The 21,643-nt window shown below is 42.0% G+C and overlaps 1 protein-coding gene across 1 annotated transcript; it reads right to left on the bottom strand.

Moving 5' to 3' along the window:
- Positions 1–1,631: 1,631 nt before the first annotated feature.
- Positions 1,632–3,747, bottom strand: OR10G3 (olfactory receptor family 10 subfamily G member 3). The gene has a single exon (XM_007990757.3). The coding sequence runs from the start codon at positions 3,563–3,565 to the stop codon at positions 2,624–2,626; it is 942 nt and encodes a 313-aa protein (XP_007988948.2). The 5' UTR covers positions 3,566–3,747; the 3' UTR covers positions 1,632–2,623.
- Positions 3,748–21,643: the final 17,896 nt, after the last annotated feature.

The following is a 21,643-nucleotide window of genomic DNA, read 5'->3' as shown; positions in this document are numbered from 1 at the left end:
CCTGACCTCTTACCCTCCCCCTCCAAATTCTTTTCGCTTTTCGGCATGAAGGCAAGTGCTTATTTGTATAACTGGTAGAAGGACATAACCTGACCCCTCCCCCCACCCCCAAATTCTTTTAAGAGCCTCTGGTTGAACAATGAGTAAATGAAAGACAGTGGGACATCTCCATCTGGTGGTAGAAATGCCAAATTACCTGAGAGAGAACTCAATTAACAAGTGAAAGCCTGTAATACAGGCCAATAAGTATACAAGGAAGTAACATTCAGATACAAAAATAAGATACAAAGAAGTAACATTCAGGAGCCACTCTTAGGAAACTGTTTAATTGTGATGCAGTTAGTACTTGTTCAGTCTCACATATACAGATTTAAATATCATCTTTATGTTGGTGAATTTTTATTTATTTAATTTATTTATTTTTGCGATGGAGTCTTGCTCTGTCACCCAGGCTGGAGTGCAGTGGCACAATCTCAGCTCACTACAATCTCCACCTTCTAGGTTCAAGCAATTATCCTGTCTCAGCCTCCCTAGTAGCTGGGGGTTACAGGCACCTGCATTATGCCCAGCTAATTTTTGTATTGTTGTAGAGGCAGGATTTCACCATGTTGGCCAGGCTGATCTTGAATTCCTGACCTCAGGTAAACCGCCTGCCTCAGCCTCCCAAAGTGCTGGGATTACAGGCGTGAGTCACCACGCTGGGCCGAATTTTTTTTTTTTTTTTTTGGCATCCAATTCAAATATATGAACATGAGGTTTAGTCTCATCTCTCCCAACTCCACAGTAGATTTTTTTTTTTTTTTTTTGAGACAGAGTCTCACTCTGTCGCCCAGGCTGGAGTGCAGTGGTGCAATCTCAGCTTACTGCAGCCTCCACCTCCCGGGTTCAAGCTATTCTCTCCTGCCTCAGCCTCCCAGGCGTGTGCCACCATGCCTGGCTAATTTTGTATTTTTGGTAGAGACGCGGTTTCTCCATGTTGGCTAGGCTGGTCTCGAACTTCCGACCTCAGGTGATCCACCCGCCTTGGCCTCCCAAAGTGCTGTGATTACAGGTGTGAGCCACTGCGCCTGGCTGGATGTTGTTTAAGGTGCTAAATTTGTGCCGCTAACACATTACCTATTATGTTAGATTAAATCCAAACTTCCTACATAGTTTCTGAGGCTTTACAACATCTACCCTTCACGGGTAGTGTGGTCATGTAACCTCTCCCCCATATACTACCTTTTACCAACACTAGCTTTCCTTTCAAACATGCCAATTTTTTTTTTTTTTTTTTTTTTTTTTCCATCCTAGAGCCTTGCATTAGCTTTTCCCTCTTTTTGGAAAACTTTTCCTGAGATTCTTGTGGCTATGGCTTTGAAAACGTATTTTTTATTTTTATTTTTATTTTTTTTGAGATGGAGTCACTCTGTTGCCCAGGCTGGAGTGCAGTGGAGCGATATCTTGGCTCACTGCAACCTCTGCCTCCCAGGTTCACGCGATTCTCTTGCCTCAGCCTCCTGAGTAGCTGAGAGTACAGGCGTGTGCCACCACGCCTGGCTAATTTTTGTATTTTTAGTAGAGACGGGGTTTTGCCATGTAGGCCAGGCTGGTCTCAAACTCCTGACCTCAGGTGACCTGCCTGCCTCAGCCTCCCAAAGTACTGGGATTACAGGCATGAGCCACCATGCCCAACCCCAGAAATAGTATTTTTTAAAACATTGCTTTTTAAGAAAATTTTATTTCAATAGTTTTTGGGGAACAGGTGGTTTTTGGTTACATGGATAAGTTCTTTAGTGGTGATTTCTGAGATTTTGGTGCACCCATAACCCAAGCAGTGTACACTGTATCCAATATATAGTCTTTTATCTTTCACCCCTGTGTTAGTCAGGGTTCTCTAGAGGGACAGAAATAATGGAATATATATATACACACATATATATATAGGGGAGTTTATTAAGTATTCACTCACATGATCGCAAGGTCCCACAATAGGCCATTTGCAGTCTGAGGAGCAAGGAGAGCTAGTCCAAGTTCCAAAACTGAAGAACCTGGAGTCTTATGTTCGAGAGTAGGATGCACCCAGGGCGGGAGAAAGATGTAGGCTGAGAGGCTAGGCCAGTCTTTCTTTTCACATTTCCTTGCCTGCTTATATTCCAGCCTTGCTGGTAGCTGATTAGATTGTGCCTACGCAGATTAAGGGCGGGTCTGCCTTTCCCAGCCCTCAAATGTTAATCTCTTTTGGCAACACCCTCACAGGCACACGGAGGATCAATACTTTGTATCCTTCTATCCAATCAAGTTGACACTCAGTATTAACCGTCAGATATCATATTGGGAAATATCATATTGAACTCTACTGAGACATTTTAAAATACACTATTGCATTCTTTCTTCTGGATTGTTTAATGTGGTTTAGTTTGTGAGAATTTGGTGTCATTCTGTACTCTTGTAGTGGCTGAGAGTTCTCTTGAGAGGATACTAAGGAACTGTTAGAAAGTTAGTATTTTACCTTAAACTGTGTTTGATCATACAATATGGCTCTATAAAAGAGGAAAAGCAAGAAGAAAAAAAAAATTACTGAAGCCTAAACATTATCATACATTCTAATTGTGACAGCTTCCCTAGTGGGAGAAAGACACTTTCAAACCTCACTCATAGTTCTTGGGCTTCTGAGCATTGTTTTCAGGGCCAGCTTCACCTCTTGGTTCCGCAGAGTGTAGATAAGGGGATTGAGGAAAGGAGTAATGGCCGTGGGGAACAGAGCAGCTGCCCCATCCAGGGGGCTGTTGGTTTCAGGCCTCAGGTAGATGAAGGCACAGGGCACATAGTACGCAGTGACCACGGTTACATGGGCTCCACAGGTTGAAAAAGCCCGGCGCCGCCCATCAGCTGTATGGATTCTCAGGATGGCCTGAATGATCTGTATGTAGGAGAGGAGGATCAGGAAGAAGCAGCTGGCAACCACCACCCCAATGTCCACAAAGGTCACCATCTCATTGACTGTTGTGTCAGCACAGGCCAGTCTCAACACTGCAGGGATGTCACAGAAGAAGTAATCCACCTGATTGGGCCCACAGTAGGGCAGGCGGAAGGTTAGGATGGCCTGGAGAGCCCCATGGATGGATCCTGCCACCCAGGCTCCAGCCACAAGCAAGGCACTCAGCTTAGCAGTCATAAGCACAGGGTAGCGCAGGGGCTGACATATGGCCAGGTACCTGTCATAGGCTATCAGGGTGTAGAGGAAGCACTGGGTGCTGCCCAGGAAGTGATAGAAATAGAGTTGAGCAACACAGCCACCAAATGGGATGGATTTGACGCCTAAAGTGAAGTTCATCATGAGGCGAGGGACGATGATGGAGGAGATGCCCATGTCAACGACTGAGAGAACACCAAGAAAGATGTACATGGGGCGGGCATGGAGCCTGGGGTCTGCCCAGACAGTGATTAAAATAAGCAGGTTTCCCAGCTGAGTCAGGATGTAGATTAGCAAAAAGAACACAAAAAAGAGTGTCCTTAGCCTGAGTGGATAAGGAATTCCTGTCAGGATAAACACAGTCCACAGTGTGTTGTTGACCCTTTCCATATCCCGGAGAATCTTACCTAGAGAATGGACAAAACGAGAGTTAACATAGAGGTGAGAGGAAAGTGAGGGGGAATTAGAAAAAGAGATTGTAAAAACTAGGGATGGTGGCAGAGAAGTTTCTTTCTTTCTTTTTTTTGAGACAGAATTTTGCTCTGTTGCCCAGGCTGGGGTGCAATGGCACGATCTTGGCTCACTGCAACCCCCGCCTCCCAGGTTCAAGCAATTCTCCTGCCTCAGTCTCCCAGGTAGCTGGGATTACAGACATGTGCCATCACGCCTGGCTAATTTTTTGTATTTTTAGTAGAGACGGGGTTTCACCATGTTGGCCAGCCTAGTCTCGAACTCCTGACCTCAGACGATCCACCTGCCTCAGCCTCCCAAAGTGCTGGGATTGCAGGCGTGAGCCACCACGCCCGGCAGAGAAGTTTCTTTCTTTTTTTTTTTTTTTTTTTTTTTTTTGAGACGGAGTCTCGCTCTGTCCCCCATGCTGGAGTGCAGTGGCCGGATCTCAGCTCACTGCAAGCTCCGCCTCTCGGGTTTACGCCATTCTCCTGCCTCAGCCTCCCGAGTAGCTGGGACTACAGGCGCCCACCACCTCGCCCGGCTAGTTTTTTGTATTTTTTAGTAGAGACGGGGTTTCACCGTGTTAGCCAAGATGGTCTCGATCTCCTGACCTCGTGATCCGCCCGTCTCGGCCTCCCAAAGTGCTGGGATTACAGGGTTGAGCCACCGCGCCCGGCCAGAAGTTTCTTTCTTATGTGGAATGATGACAAGTAGGCAGAAACAATGTTCTCTGGTAGGTGTTTTGTAAACAAGATGTTATTGGAACACAGCCTTTCTCATTTAGTTACATATTGTCTGTAACTGTTTTGGAGCTACTATGACAGAGATGCGTGGTTGCATTTAGTTTGCAAAATATAAGCTATTTACTCCCCGGACATTTATAGAAAAAGTTTGCACCTAGGCTTTTGTACTCAGAGCACTTTTTCCAATAACCTTTGGAAAATAATCATTGACTGTTCTATTAGTACAGGCCAGGATTTCCCAGAAACATGACATATGTGAGAAAGGGTATTTGTTTCATTAGGTGCTCTGCCAGCTCAGAATCTTCCAGAGGCCACTGGCTCACTCTTATCTCTGCCAGGACATAAAGTTATATAGAGTGGGGAATATGCAGAAAGGAAATGCAGAAACCCATTTGTGTATAAAGAATGAAATAGAATTTTGATTAAATGGCGAATCAAAATTTTTATGTGTGATAGTGCTTGATGCTGTACAGATCTACTTTCCAAGTTCTTTACCATTAAAAGGAGGAGAATGACCATGAAGATGTAAGTACATAAATAAAGTGAGGACTATCACCACCATGCACTGTGGTTGGTACTTGGTGCTATGTAATTCAGTTGCTTTGTATGTAATCATTTAGCCTTAAGACATGTCAAAGAGAGGAGAGAAAGAAGAAATGAGGGCTGTCTCTAGTGAGAAGTCAGAGATTAAAGGAAAATTAAAGAATGATTAGAGAGGATGAGAGGATTGCTAGACCAGAGCAAATCACTCTCAGTGTGGAAGAATTATTTTAAGTTCTTAGTCCAAATCATTGATCGGCACTTTTTTTTTTTTTCTTTTTTTGAGACAGTTCTCTCTGTCACACAGCCTGGAGTGCGATGGCATGATCTCAGCTCACTGCAACATCTGCCTCTCCGGTTTAAGCAATTCTCATGCCTCAGCCTCCGAGTAGCTGGGATTACAGGCATGTGCTAACATGCCTGGCTAATTTTTGTATTTTTAGTGGAGACGGGGTTTCACCGTGTTGGCCAGGTTGATCTTCAACTCCTGGCCTCAAGTGATCTGCCCGTCTTGGTCTCCCAAAGTGTTGGGATTACAAGCATAAGCCACCACACCCAGCTTGACTGGCATTTTTTAACCTAAAGAAAAGGGTTGGAGGGTGGGCTCAGTGGCTCATGCCTGTAATCCTAGCACTTTGGAAGGCCGAGGAGGGTGGATCACCTGAGGTCAGGGGTTCGAGACTAGCCTGGCCAACATGGTGACACCCTGCGTCTACTAAAAATACAAACATTAGAATAGGAACAGCTCCAGTCTCCAACTCCCAGCGCGAGCGACACAGAAGACAGGTGATCTCTGCATTTTCAACTGAGGAACGCAGTTCATCACCAGCAACGGATCAAATGACTTTGATGAGATGAGAGAAGAAGCCCCCAGTCCATCAAACTTCTCAGAGCTAAAGGAGGAATTACGTACCCAGCGCAAAGAAACTAAAAATCTTGAAAAAAGAGTGGAAGAATTGATAACTAGAATAATTAATGCAGAGAAGGCCATAAACGAACTGACAGAGATGAAAACCATGACATGAGAAATATGTGACAAATGCACAAGCTTCAGTAACCGACTCGATCAACTGGAAGAAAGAGTACAGCAATTGAGGATCAAATGAATGAAATGAAGTGAGAAGAGAAATCTAAAGAAAAAAGAAGAAAAAGAAATGAACAAAGCCTGCAAGAAGTATGGGATTATGTAAAAAGACCAAATCTACGTCTGATTGGGGTGCCTGAAAGTGAGGGGGAAAATGGAACCAAGTTGGAAAACACTCTTCAGGATATCATCCAGGAGAACTTCCCCAACCTAGTAGGGCAGGCCAACATTCAAATTCAGGAAATACAGAGAACGCCACAAAGATACTCCTCGAGAAGAGCAACTCCAAGACACATAATTGCCAGATTCACCAAAGTTGAAATGAAGGAAAAAATCTTAAGGGCAGCCAGAGAGAAAGGTCGGGTTACCCACAAAGGGAAGCCCATCGGACTAACAGCAGATCTCTCGGCAGAAACTCTACAAGCCAGAAGAGAGTGGGGGCCAATATTCAACATTCTTAAAGAAAAGAATTTTCAACCCAGAATTTCATATCCAGCCAAACTAAGTTTCATAAGTGAAGGAGAAATAAAATCCTTTACAGATAAGCAAATGCTTAGAGATTTTTGTCACCACCAGGCCTACCTTACAAGAGACCCTGAAGGAAGCACTAAACATGGAAAGGAACAACCGGTACCAGCCATTGCAAAAACATGCCAAAATGTAAAGATCATCGAGGCTAGGAAGAAACTGCATCAACTAACAAGCAAAATAACCAGTTAATATCATAATGGCAGGATCAAGTTCACACATAACAATCTTAACCTTAAATGTAAATGGACTAAATGCTCCAATTAAAAGACACAGACTGGCAAACTGGATAAATAGTCAAGACCCATCAGTTTGTTGTATTCAGGAGACCCATCTCACAAGCAGAGACATACATAGGCTCAAAATAAAGGGGTGGAGGAAGATCTACCAAGATCAAAAGAGACAAAAGAGACAAAGAAGGCCAAAAGATCAAAAGAGACAAAGAAGGCCATTACATAATGGTAAAGGGATCAATTCAACAGGAAGAGCTAACTATCCTAAATATATATGCACCCAATACAGGAGCACCCAGATTCATAAAGCAAGTCCTTAGAGACTTACAAAGAAACTTAGACTCCCATATAATAATAATGGGAGACTTCAACACCCCACTGTCAACATTAGACAGATCAACGAGGCAGAAAGTTAACAAGGATATCCAGGAATTGAACTCATCTCTGCAGCAAGCAGACCTAATAGACATCTACAGAACTCTCCACCCCAAATCAATGGAATATACATTCTACTCAGCACCACATCACACTTATTCCAAAATTGACCACATAATTGGAAGTAAAGCACTCCTCAGCAAATGTACAAGAACAGAAATGATAATAAACTGTCTCTCAGACCACAGTGCAATCAAACTAGAACTCAGGACTAAGAAACTCAATCAAAACCGCTCAACTACATGGAAACTGAATAACCTGCTCCAGAATGACTACTGGGTACATAATGAAATGAAGGCAGAAATAAAGATGTTCTTTGAAACCAATGAGAACAAAGATACAACATACCAGAATCTCTGGGACACATTTAAAGCAGTGTGTAGAGGGAAATTTATAGCACTAAATGCCCACAAGAGAAAGCAGGAAAGATCTAAAATTGACACTCTAACATCACAATTAAAAGAACTAGAGAAGCAAGAGCAAACACATTCAAAAGCTAGCAGAAGGCAAGAAATAACTAAGATCGGAGCAGAACTGAAGGAGATAGAGACACAAAAAACCCTCCAAAAAATCAATGAATCCAGGAGTTGGTTTTTTGAAAAGATCAACAAAATTGATAGACCACTAGCAAGACTAATAAAGAAGAAAAGAGAGAAGAATCAAATAGATGTAATAAAAAATGATAAAGGGGATATCACCACCGACCCCACAGAAATACAAACTATCATCAGAGAATACTATAAACACCTCTATGCAAATAAACTAGAAAATCTAGAAGAAATGGATAATTTCCTGGACACTTACACTCTCCCAAGACTAAACTAGGAAGAAGCTGAATTCCTGAATAGACCAATAGCAGACTCTGAAATTGAGGCAATAATTAATAGCCTACCAACCAAAAAAAGTCCAGGGCCAGATGGATTCACAGCTGAATTCTACCAGAGGTACAAGGAGGAGCTGGTACCATTCCTTCTAAAACTATTCCAATCAATAGAAAAAGAGGGAATCCTCCCTAACTCATTTTATGAGGCCAACATCATCCTGATACCAAAGCCTGGCAGAGACACAACAAAAAAAGAGAATTTTAGACCAATATTCCCGATGAACATCAATGCAAAAATCCTCAATAAAATACTGGCAAACCGAATCCAGAAGCACATCAAAAAGCTTATCCACCATGATCAAATGGGCTTCATCCCTGGGATGCAAGGCTGGTTCAACATTCGCAAATCAATAAACGTAATCCAGCATATAAACAGAACCAAAGACAAAAACCACATGATTATCTCAATAGATGCAGAAAAGGCCTTTGACAAAATTCAACAGCCCTTCATGCTAAAAATGCTCAATAAATTTGGTATTGATGGAACGTATCTCAAAATAATAAGAGCTATTTATGACAAACCCACAGCCAATATCATACTGAATGGTCAAAAACTGGAAAAATTCCCTTTGAAAACTGGCACAAGACAGGGATGCCCTCTCTCACCACTCTTATTCAACATAGTGTTGGAAGTTCTGGCTAGGGCAATCAGGCAAGAGAAAGAAATCAAGGGTATTCAGTTAGGAAAAGAAGAAGTCAAATTGTCCCTGTTTGCAGATGACATGATTGTATATTTAGAAAACCCCATTGTCTCAGCCCAAAATCTCCTTAAGCTGATAAGCAACTTCAGCAAAGTCTCAGGATACAAAATTAATGTGCAAAAATCACAAGCATTCTTATACACCAGTAACAGACAGAGAGCCAAATCATGAATGAACTTCCATTCACAATTGCTTCAAAGAGAATGAAATACCTAGGAATCCAACTTACAAGGGATGTAAAGGACCTCTTTAAGGAGAACTACAAACCACTGCTCAGTGAAATAAAAGAGGACACAAACAAATGGAAGAACATACCATGCTCATGGATAGGAAGAATCAATATCGTGAAAATGGCCATACTGCTCAAGGTAATTTATAGATTCAATGCCATCCCCATCAAGCTACCAATGAGTTTCTTCACAGAATTGGAAAAAACTGCTTTAAAGTTCATATGGAACCAAAAAAGAGCCCGCATTGCCAAGACAATCCTAAGTCAAAAGAACAAAGCTGGAGGCATCACGCTACCTGACTTCAAACTATACTACAAGGCTACAGTAACCAAAACAGCATGGTACTGGTACCAAAACAGAGATATAGACCAATGGAACAGTACAGAGACCTCAGAAGTAATACCACACATCTACATCCATCTGATCTTTGACAAACCTGAGAAAAACAAGAAATGGGGAAAGCATTCCCTATTTAATAAATGGTGCTGGGAAAATTGGCTAGCCATAAGTAGAAAGCTGAAATTGGATCCTTTCCTTACTCCTTATACAAAAATTAATTCAAGATGGATTAGAGACTTAAATGTTAGACCTAATACCATAAAAACCCTAGAAGAAAACCTAGGTAATACCATTCAGGACACAGGCATGGGCAAGGACTTCATGTCTAAAACACCAAAAGCAACGGCAACAAAAGCCAAAATTGACAAATGGGATCTAACTAAACTAAAGAGCTTCTGCACAGCAAAAGAAACTACCATCAGAGTGAACAGGCAGCCTACAGAATGGGAGAAAATTTTTGCAATCTACTCATCTGACAAAGGGCTAATACCCAGAACCTACAAAGAACTCAAACAAATTTACAAGAAAAAAACCAACAACCCCATCAAAAAGTGGGTAAAGGATATGAACAGAAATTTTTCAAAAGAAGACATTCATACAGCCAACAGACACATGAAAAAACGCTCATCATCCCTGGCCATCAGAGAAATGCAAATCAAAACCACAATGAGATACCATCTCACACCAGTTAGAATGGCAATCATTAAAAAGTCAGGAAACAACAGGTGCTGGAGAGGATGTGGAGAAATAGGAACACTTTTACACTGTTGGTGGGATTGTAAACTAGTTCAACCATTATGGAAAACAGTATGGCGATTCCTCAAGGATCTAGAACTAGAAGTACCATATGACCCAGCCATCCCATTACTGGGGATATACCCAAAGGATTATAAATTATGCTGCTATAAAGACACATGCACACGTATGTTTATTGCGGCACTATTCACAATAGCAAAGACTTGGAATCAACCCAAATGTCCATCAGTGACAGACTGGATTAAGAAAATGTGGCACATATACACCATGGAATACTATGCAGCCATAAAAAAGGATGAGTTTGTGTCCTTTGTAGGGACATGGATGCAGCCGGAAACCACCATTCTCAGCAAACTATCGCAAGAACAGAAAACCAAACACCGCATGTTCTCACTCATAGGTGGGAACTGAACAATGAGATCACTTGGACTCCGGAAGGGGAACATCACACACCCGGGCCTATCATGGGGAGGGGGAAGGGGGGAGGGATTGCATTGGGAGTTATACCTGAAGTAAATGACGAGTTGATGGGTGCTGACGAGTTGATGGGTGCAGCACACCAACATGGCACAAGTATACACATGTAACAAACCTGCACGTTATGCACATGTACCCTAGAACTTAAAGAATAATAATAATAAAAAAAATACAAACATTAGCCAGGTTTGGTGGCAGGCACCTATAATCCCAGCTACTCGGGAGGCTGAGGCAGGAGAATCAATTGAAGCTGGGAGGTGGAGGTTGAATTGAGCTGAGATTGCACCACTTCACTCCAGCCTGGGCAAAAGAGTGAAACTCTGTTTCCAAAAAAAAAAAAAAAAAAAAAAAAAAAAAAAAAAAAAAAAAGCCAGGTGCAGTAGTGACTCACTCCTATAATCCCAGCACTTTGAAAGGCTGATGTGGGTGGATCACAAGGTCAGGAATTCGAGACCAGCCTGGCCAATATGGTGAAACCCCGTCTCTACTAAAAATACAAAAATTAGCCAGGTGTGGTGGTAGGCGCCTGTACTCCCAGCTGCTTGGGAGGCTGAGGCAGGAGAATCGCTTGAACCTGGGAGGCAGAGGTTGCAATGAGCAGAGATCGCACCACTGCACTCCAGCCTGGATGACAGGGCGAGACTCTGTCTCAAACAAACAAATAAAAACAACAACAAAAAAAAGGGTTGGAACATGAGCTTTTAAAATTCCTTCTAGTCCTATAATTTTCAGGTATCTAAACTCTTGTCTTGGAACCTTTTTTGAAAATGAACTGACCTTAAATGGGGGGGTTGATTTCGGGGCTCTGTATTCTGTCATTGGTTGATGTGTTTGTTTTTATGCCAGTGCCACGCTGTTTTGATAACTATAACTTTATATTTTAAGATAAGATAATATGATGCCTGTGACTTTTTCTGAGTGTGTGCAAGATTGCTTTGGCTATTCAGTGTCTTTTTGTTTCACAATGGGGAAAGGGCAGTCCCTTCAATAAATGGTGTTGGGAAAACTGGATATCCATATTTAGAAGAATGAAATTGGACCTTTATCTCACACTATTAGCAAAAATCAGTTCAAAATGAATTAAAGACTTAAACATAAGACCTGAAACTGTAAAGCTACTAGAAGAAAATGGGAAAAGTTCTACAACATTTGTCTGAAAAATATCATATATATTCAACAGAATACTATTCAGCCCTAGAAAGGAAGGAAATCCTGTCACTTGTGACAACATGAATGAACCTGGATATTATTAAACAAAATAATATTAAACAAAATAATAAACAAAATTATTAAACAAAATAATATTAAACAAAATAAGCCAGGCATGGAAAGACAATATTGCATGATCTCACTTATATGTGGAATAAAAATAATTGAACTTACAAAAGTGAAAAAGAGAATGGTGGTTACTAGAAGCCAGGGATGGGAATGGGGATGCGGAATGCAGAGATGTTGATCAAAAGGTACAAAGTTTCAGCTGGGTGCAGTAGCTCATGCCTGTAATCCCAGCACTTTGGGAGGCCAAGGCAGGCAGATCACTTGAGGTCAGGAGTTTGAGACCAGCCTGGCCAACATGGCGAAACCCTGTCTTTACTAAAAATAAAAAAATTAGCCCAGGGTGGTGGCAAAACCCTGTCTTTACTAAAAATAAAAAAAATTAGCCCAGGGTGGTGGCACGTGCCTGTAATCCCAGCTACTCAGGAGGCCGAGGTGGGAGAATTGCTTGAACCCAGGAGACGGAGGTTGTAGTGAGCCGAGATTGTGCCACTACACTCCAGCCTGTGTGACAGAGCAAGACTCTGACTCAAAAAAAAAAAAAAAAAAGTACAAAGTTTCAGTTAGACAGGAGATGTAAGTTTTCAGGACCCATTGAACAGCATGGTGACCATAATTAATAATAATAGGCCAGTTGCAATAGCTCATGCCTGTAATCCCAGCCCTTTGGGAGGCCAAGGCGGGCGGATCATGAGGTCAGGAAATCGAGACCATCCTGGCCAACATGGTGAAACTCCGTCTCTACTAAAAAAAAAAAAAAATACAAAAAATTAGTTGGGCGTGGTTGCGGGCGCCTGTAGTCCCAGCTACTCTGGAGGCTGAGGCAGGAGAATGGCGTGAACCAGGGAAACAGAGCTTGCAGTGAGCCGAGATCATGCCACTGCACTCCAACCTGGGTGACAGAGCAAGACTCTGTCTCAAAAAAAAAAAAAAAGAACAAAAAACAAAACACACACACACACATATATATATATAAAATGTATTTCAAATTGTTAAAAGAGCTTATTTTAAGCATTCTTACTGCAAAAAAAATGACAAGTATGTGAGGTAATGGATATGTTAGTTTGATATAATCATTCTTTTTTTTCTTTTTGAGACGGGGTTTTGCTCTTGTTGCCTAGGCTGGAGAGCAATGGCATGATCTCGGCTCACTGCAACCTCCGCTTCCCGGGTTCAAGCGATTCTCCTGCCTCAGCCTCCCTAGTAGCTGGGATTACAGGCATGTGCTGCCACGCCCAGCTAATTTTGTATTTTTAGTAGAGATGGGGTTTCTCCTTATTGGTCAGGCTGGTCTCGAACTCCCGACCTCAGGTGATCGGCCTCCCAAAGTGCTAGGATTATAGGCATGAACCACCGCTCCCGGTCTGATATAATCATTCTACAGTGTATATGCATCTATGAAAACATCACATTGAGTCCCATAAATAGGTATAACTATTATTTATTAATTAAAAGTAAAAGTTTAAATAAAACAGACTTGATGGAAATTTTTACTGAAAAATACTGATGGCTTGAAGTAGGATGTCCAAAAAATTGAAATCGATTGATTGTTTTTTCTCTGGACTGATTTCCATACACTCAGAAGGAAGAGAGTAAGATTAACAGGGCAATGTCAGGAGCTGTCTGATTAATGATTCCCTCTACCTTCACTCCTGCACAGGGCAGCATTCTGCCTTGGGTCAGCGGACTGTGGAGAGCAGCGAACTGGCAACCCTTGTGAAGAAGTAAGTCATCATAGACAGATGGTTCTGCTGCTGGCTGAGAACAACAAATGTAAACATTATAATGGATCTCAATCGTCAGTTTGTCATAATGGATCTGGTCATTAGCTCACTTCTTGGTTTTGAGTCTCAAAGCTCCTCTGGGACTGGATGTGGTGGCTCATGCCTGTAATCCCAGCACTTTGGAAGGCTGAGGCAGAAGGATTGCTTAAGCCCAGGAGTTTGCGACAAGTCTGGGCAACATAGTAAGACCCTGTTTCTATAAAAAATAATAAAAAACATTTACTGGGCGTAGTGGCACACACCTGTGTTCCCAGATACTTGGGAGACTAAGGTGGGAGGATTGCTTGAGCCCAGAAGGTCAAGGTGAACCCAGATTGCACCACTGCACTCCAGCCTGGGTGACAGAGTGAGAGACCCTGTCTCAAAACAAAAACACACACAACATACAAAAAAGCCAACTCCTCTGGGTTTCAATTTCTTCACCGGGGCTATGAGGATGCGGAATGAGACTGTGAACCCAATTTTGGCAAATAGTAAAAAGCAAGGCATAGTTATGTTCAAGCCTTTTTTTTTGAGAGGGAGTCTTGCTCTGTCACCCAGGCTGGAGTGCAGTGGTACGATCTCGGCTCACTGCAACCTGTGCCTCCCGGGTTCAAGCAATTCTCCTGCCTTGGCCTCCCGAGTAGCTGGGATTACAGGCATGCGCCGCCATGCCTGGCTAATTTTTGTATTTTTAGTAGAGATGGGGTTTCACCATGTTGGCCAAGCTGGTCTCGAACTCTTGACCTCATGATCTGCCTGCCTCAGTCTCCCAAAGTGCTGGGATTACAGGCGTGAGCCACCGTGCTCGGTTCAATAGTCTTTACATTAAACACTTAGCTTTAAAACTGCTGTACCCAAGCTCTTTCAGAGCTTAACTCTCATCATTTAACCATCGCTGTTACGAAACTGAAAAAAAGAAGCAGTAAATCCTGCCACCCTATGCCATTTTATCCTCTTTCAAGTAAATAAAACGCAGTTTATAAATTCTTCAGTTTTAAACATTATAGTCACAGGGACACAGTGATGGTTGAACTTCAAAAAGCTGGCCACAATCCTGTTCCAGATGCCAGAGCTACAGATGCTGGCCTTCTGCCCGCATTCCTTGACTTCAGAAAGTATAGAAGCTCAAGTTCCCACACAGGTTCCTTGGGAAATTAATGGCAGTGCACAATGGCAGCCCGGGGCTGAAGGAGCTCTGGTCTGTGTGTCGTGTCATGGGATGCTGTAGTTTTCTGAGGTCACTGAGGTCTGATGTTAAAGTGTTCAGATTTAGAAGCCTGATTTGGTTAGGTCTCTCTGGGGGAAATCAGGCTGTGGGAAATCAATTCACACTGTTCAAGTACCTGAGAGAATGACTTAAAAACCAAACAAATAATTGGTTACTTTACAGTGGGAGATCTTGCTCCCATGACAGAAATGATGTGTCTACTACCTAGGGCACTCACTTATTAATACTACCAAGGTCCCTGGAAATCAAATTAGGAATCAAATGTGTATTTCTGAGTTTTGAATTACAGCGAGGGGAATTTCATGAAGCACACTTAATTTAGGTCACAATGAATTACACCTGGTAAATCACACAGTATCTTTATCTAAGGGAATACTTCAATTTTCCCTTCAGATACAGTTATCTTTTTCCGTTGAGCAGTAATGAAGACACATCAACAAAGTTTTATTCTAATTATTTTCTTCCTGAATTTCTATCTTTTTAGATTGCCTATGTTATTTCCATTGGCTCTTTTTCAACATTTTCCTAACTTTTTAGAGTTCCCTAATTATTCTTCCCTGATTTATTTTTCATACTGTTTTCTTATTTGTTTTGGAGAATATTCTATGATTTACTCTCTAAAAAGTGTTATTTCTTTTGCAAAATTTTCTATTGATAGGGAATGACAGTCCACCCATAGTACGATTCTTGTTTTACTCAACCAGAGAGAATAGTATTTTCTAACTTTATCCTTAGATTTTAGAACCATCTCAGTGGGAGGAATGAGAGGAAGGAATGCAGTTTTATTTGTAATACTAAGTATCTTTATTGGGTGTGATTTCATACCAGTTACCTCTTTTTGTTTTCTTCTTTTTGTTTCTCTAACTTTTTCCTCCTCATTAAGTTATAAATATTAATAGAAAAACTTCCCTTTACCTCTGATCTGTTATGAACTTTCTCCCTGTGTCACTGCCATTATCATAAACCTCCAAGCGTAAAGCTTAGTATTTGCTAGGTAACCACCCTTCTGTATACTCTCTGGTTCATTAATATCCCACATGTGGCTCTGAGACGCTTTACTTAAATGCTTTCAAAAATCAAAGAGAGAGAGAGAGAGATACGGAGGGAGAGAAAGAGACATGGAGGGAGAGTGAGAGACATGGCACAAGGAGAAGGAAACATGGTACCTATGAAACCTCAGGGGACCAGAGTGATAAAAAGTCATAGAGTAATGACGGTATTTTGCACCTGTGTAGTGTTCTTATAATCCTTAGAGGTTAAATGACAGAGGAGTTTCACAGCTGTATAATGCTGGAGCGAGGACTTCAACCAGATCGTATTGTTTCTGGTCCAGCACTCTTTCTACATTTCACTGAAAATTCCTTCCCACAAGGAACCAAATCAAAATAATGTAGTAAATCACGTGAACTGAATAACAATTTTAAGAGTTTTATCATTCATTCTGTCAAGGATTCTAAACTGGTGTTACTACCCTATTTCAAAATTGAGTGTAGTGTAGTGAAGAGCAAGTTCTAAAATCAAACTAGAGTGAAATTTTGTTAACATGAATTCATGAAGTTGCCCGACTTCTTTCATTGTCTGACAATCTATCAGACTGAATGTTTCTTAAAAAAGCCTGAGGGAGGCCGGGTGTGGTGGCTCACACCTGTAATCCCAGCATTTTGGGAGGCCAAGGCAGGCGGATCACCTGAGGTTGGGAATTCAAGACCAGCCTGACCGACATGAAGAAACCCCATCTCTACGAAAAATACAAAATTAGCTGGGCGTGGCGGCAAATGCCTGTAATCCCAGCTACTCGGAAGGCTGAGGCAGGAGAATTGCTTGAACCTCGGAGGCTGAGACTGTGGTGAGCTGAGCTCGCACCATTGCACTCCAGCCTGGGCAAAAAGAGTAAAACTCCAACTCAAAAAAAAAAAAAAAAGAAAAAAAAGCCTGAAAGTTTAGTCGTGTTTTTGTTTCACAGATACTTAGTCTTTGGAGGTATTGATGAAATGTATTTTTGAATTCTCAACTGATATCAAATGTTAAAGACCATCTAAAGGCTGGCCGTGGTGGCTCACGCCTGTAATCCTAGCACTTTCGGAGGCCAAGGCTGGTGGATTACCTGAGGTCAGGAGTTTGAGACCAGTGTGACCAACATGGTGAAACCTCATCTCTACTAAAATACAAAAATTAGGTGGGCATAGTGTCATGCGCCTGTAACCCCAGCTACTCGGGAGGCTGAGGCAGGAGAATAGCTTGAACCTAGAAGGCAGAAGTTGCAGTGAGCTGAGATCGCGCCATTGCCCTCCAGCCTGGGCAACAAGAGCAAAACTCCATCTCAAACATAAAATAAAATAAAATAAAATAAAATAAAATAAAATAAAATAAAATAAAAAGACCATCTAGTACAAGAATGTTTGAAAAATATATGAGATGGCCGGGCGCGGTGGCTCAAGCCTGTAATCCCAGTACTTTGGGAGGCTGAGGCAGGCGGATCAAGAGGTCAGGAGATCGAGACCATCCTGGCTAACACGGTGAAACCCCGTCTCTACTAAAAAATGCAAAAAACTAGCCGGGCGGGGTGGCGGGCGCCTGTAGTCCCAGCTACTCGGGAGGCTGAGGCAGGAGAATGGAAAACCTGGGAGGTGGAGGTTGCAGTGAGCTGAGATCTGGCCACTGCACTCCAGCCTGGGCAACAGAGTGAGACTCTGTCTCCAAAAAAAAAAAAAAAAAGAAAAATATATGAGAAATATTAGGGGACCACAAACTAAATATGTGTGTAATTTTGATCAACCAAGGAGATTCGACACCTTTTCCAGTGAGGCAAAGGGCACAGGCTTAACACCATTTCAGCAAATGAATTTTACTTAATTCTGGTCCCAAACTATATCCCTAACCCATCTTTCAAATGGCCACGAAGAAAACTTTAAACATTTTTATTATTTTCTGAAAATCGACTCAGAGCACACTTTTTTATTTATAAAAAGCGTTTCAAATATTTAGAAAGCTAATACAATTGATTTTTAAAAATGAATTTCACAATAAGATATATAAAATGGAAAACAATCTAAAGATAACATTGGAACAAATATATACATACACACCATGAGAAAAGTTTGAGTTATTAAATTGTGAGACATGAGAGAGAACTTCTATTAAAATGTAAAACCCTTACTAGCAATGAGTTAGAATTGTCTGTTTAAAATATTTGCCAACAAACAAACCAGATTATAGCTTTACTCATGTCCATTTTTCAAATTTTGGGCAGAGAACTTGTCTTATAGGTGGTAGAGGGACCTGGCGAGGACCAAAATAACAGAGCAAGGGTGGCACCACCACAGAACTCCAAGATGCTCTTCCTAGTCTGGTTGGTATGAAAACCAGGCAGTGAATGGTCCTTTAATGGAGAATAGCTTTGGAGGAAAATGCAGCCAATTAGAGGCCTGAGAGAAATAGTGTTATCCTACTATTAGCCACTATTTTTTTTTTTTTTTTTTTGAGATGGAGTCTTGCTCTGTTGCCCAGGCTGGAATGCAGTGGTGCCATCTTGGCTCACTGGAATCTCTGTCTCTCAGGTTCAAGTGATTCTCCTGCCTCAGCCTCCCAAGTTGCTGAGATTACAGGCGTGCACCACCACCCCCAGCTAATTTTTGTATTTTTAGTAGAGATGGGGTTTCACCATGTTGGCTAGGCTGGTCTTGAACTCCTGACTTCAGGTGATCCGCCCATCTCGGCCTTCCAAAGTGCTGGGATTACAGGTGTGAGCCACCGTGCCCAGTCTATTAGCCACTATTTATAAAAAGGCTAAATGGTAGTTACATAGTCATGTAAGCAGAACAGTAAAGAAAATTTTTGTGGCCGGGCGCGGTGGCTCAAGCCTGTAATCCCAGCACTTTGGGAGGCCGAGACGGGCGGATCACGAGGTCAGGAGATCGAGACCATCCTGGCTAACACAGTGAAACCCTGTCTCTACTAAAAATTACAAAAAACTAGCCGGGCGAGGTGGCGGGCGCCTGTAGTCCCAGCTACTCGGGAGGCTGAGGCAGGAGAATGGAGTAAATCCGGGAGACGGAGCTTACAGTGAGCCGAGATCCGGCCACTGCACTCCAGCCTGGGCGACAGAGCGAGACTCTGCCTCAAAAAAAAAAAAAAAAAGAAAATTTTTGTGACAGCAGAAAAAGAACTGTACTGAATAACTAAACAAGTAAGGATATAGAGAGATGAAGTGACTCGGAGTAGAGAAACCCCTTACACAATGTTTGGACTTAACATTTATCTCTGAAAAATGGGATTAGAACAGTGGCAGGTGCTATTTTGAGAAGAGGAGAGTACTCTCACCTGGAGGTGTCCGCATCCATCAAAAATTCTTCTTGCAATCAGAGAGAAAGGATACAAATCTATTCCTAGAGAAACTTGAATATCTCATAGAGTCAGCAGCAATTATTGTGAAGAGCTCGTGGCAGAGGACCCAACTGATTACCTTTGGCTGGATCAAAGTAAAGGGTCAAACTGTGGAAACTTAATTTATTCTTTGCCTGCTTATTCGTATATGTTTGCTTCCAGCTTCATTATGAACTGGGGGAAGAGCTATGGCTCTTACTGAAGGTAACTGCTAAGGTTGGTCTCTCCTGTGTTCTTCTACTTCTTTTATTTCTCTCAGAGTCAGTTTTTATGTGTGAGATCTTTAGCTTGGGGAATATTGTAATAGCACTCCTGTGATAGGCAAGACCAATATCCAAGTTTGTTTCCTAGGAGACTCCCTGGGGTTTCCAGCTTTTTCAATTTTGTAACAGCAGGTGGAACAAAGTCTGTGGGGCTTAACAGGTCTGGCTGAAATCTTCAGATCTGTGGTTTTCTTTCTGTTCCAAAATAAATTTGGAAAAAAAGGGAAGAAAAAGCTAACATGGTTGTTACTTGGCAAGAGATGTTTTCTTATTGGTGCATTCACATTTTATGAAATTCACATTTTGAATTACTAAGGTGCTAACATAGATCTTCATAGACTGAAGAAACATAGAATTTCTGGGTTGGAGGGACATTAAAGGTCATCCGATCCAACTATCATCTGTAATTTTTTTTTTTTCTTTTGAGACTGAGTCTTGCTTTGTTACCTAGGCTGGAGTGCAGTGGCACGATCTTGGCTCACTGCAACCTCCGCCTCCCGGGTTCAAGCGATTCTCCCACCTCAGCCTCCTGAGTAGCTGGGACTACAGGCACGCGCCACCACACCTGGCTACTTTTTTGTATTTTTAGTAGAGACGGGGTTTCACCGTGTTAGCCAGGATGGTCTCAATCTCTCGACTTTGTGATCCTCCCGCCTCGGCCTCTGAAAGTGCTGAGTTTACAGGCGTGAGCCACCATGCCCGGCCTATTATCTGTAATGTTTTAAGTCAAGCTCCGTGAACAATGATTTTTCTTTTTTAATTTTACAATGTATGTATGTATACATGTATTTATTTATTTTTTGAGACAGAGTCTCACTCTGTTGCCCAGGCTGGAGTGCAATGGTGCGGTCTCGGCTCACTGCAACCTCTGCCTGCCAGGTTCAAGCGATTCTCCTACCTTTGGCTCCGGAGTAGCTGGGATTACAGGCGCCCGTCACCATGCCCAGCAATTTTTTTGTATTTTTTAGTAGAGACGGAGTTTCACCGTGTTAGCCAGGATGGTCTCAATCTCCTGACCTTGTGATCCGCCCGCCTCAGCCTCCCAAAGTGCTGGGATTAGAGGTGTGAGCCACCGTGCCTGGCCATATATTTATTTTTCTATATTTTCTCCTTAGTTTTGAATGTTAAGTTCTTCTATTAGCTTTTTTTTTTTTTTTTTTTTTTTTTTTTGAGACAGAGTCTCACTTTATTGCGAGGCTGTAGTGCAGTGGCGCCATCTCAGCTCACTGCAATCTTCGCTTCCCAGGTTCAAGCCATTCTCCTGCCTCACCCTTCGGAATAGCTGGGACTACAGGCATGCGCCGCCCCACACAGCTAATTTTTGTATTTTTAGTAGAGACAGGGTTTCACCATGTTGGCCAGGATGGTCTCGATCTCCTGATCTCGTGATCCACCCGCCTCAGCCTCCCAAAGTGCTGGGATTACATGTGTGAGCCACCATGCCAACCTCTATTAGCTAATTTCTAATGATTCATTTTGGGGTAAACAGAATTAGAGGGACTTGGTGGTAGGGAGTAGGAAAGAAAGGTAAAGTGGATGGTTTTCACTCAACAAATATTTTATTAAATACTTGTATGTGCTAGGCACTCTTAATTGCTATGGTGCATCACTGAATAAAACATACCTGCACTGAGGTTGCTTATGTTCTTGTGAAGGGAGAGAATAAGCAGATGTTTTAGCAGACTTTGGAAGTACAGGGAAAATACATTTGACCCTCAGAACTCAGCTTCATTGTCTTTAATAGGAAGAGAGCCGAGATGTATGCAAGCAATGCTGATGTCCTGTGCTTGTTATAATTTTGTAATATAAATTAATCATCCGCTGAGTAAGGGCTGTATAACATTGGAGAGTTACAAGACTGCAAGTCTTGTTATCCAGAGAATCTCAGTCTTTCAAATTATTTGAATGTAGCTGTGTCTATAGTGGGACTCTATATAAAATCAGAAAGATACTGAACATTTGAGTGGAGAATCTAACACTGAGGCAAATGACCTTTAACATGTGAATTTTTCGTAAAAATGAAAAACAAAATTCAAGTGCTTCATTGAAATCACGAAGGAGACAAAGTCTAAAAAACTTTCAGCAAGAAGTGAATGGTCAATGGAAATGAACTATACAAAATCAGTTACCTTAAATGTGAAGACATGTACG

Source organism: Chlorocebus sabaeus, chromosome 29, assembly GCF_047675955.1.
Source record: "Chlorocebus sabaeus isolate Y175 chromosome 29, mChlSab1.0.hap1, whole genome shotgun sequence".
Lineage (NCBI taxonomy): Eukaryota > Metazoa > Chordata > Mammalia > Primates > Cercopithecidae > Chlorocebus > Chlorocebus sabaeus.
This window is presented reverse-complemented; position numbering and strand designations above follow the sequence as displayed.

Coding starts and splice junctions, on each gene's coding strand:
- OR10G3 (XM_007990757.3), bottom strand. CDS start 3,565: ATGGAAAGGGTCAACAACACACTGTGGACTGTGTTTATCCTGACAGGA.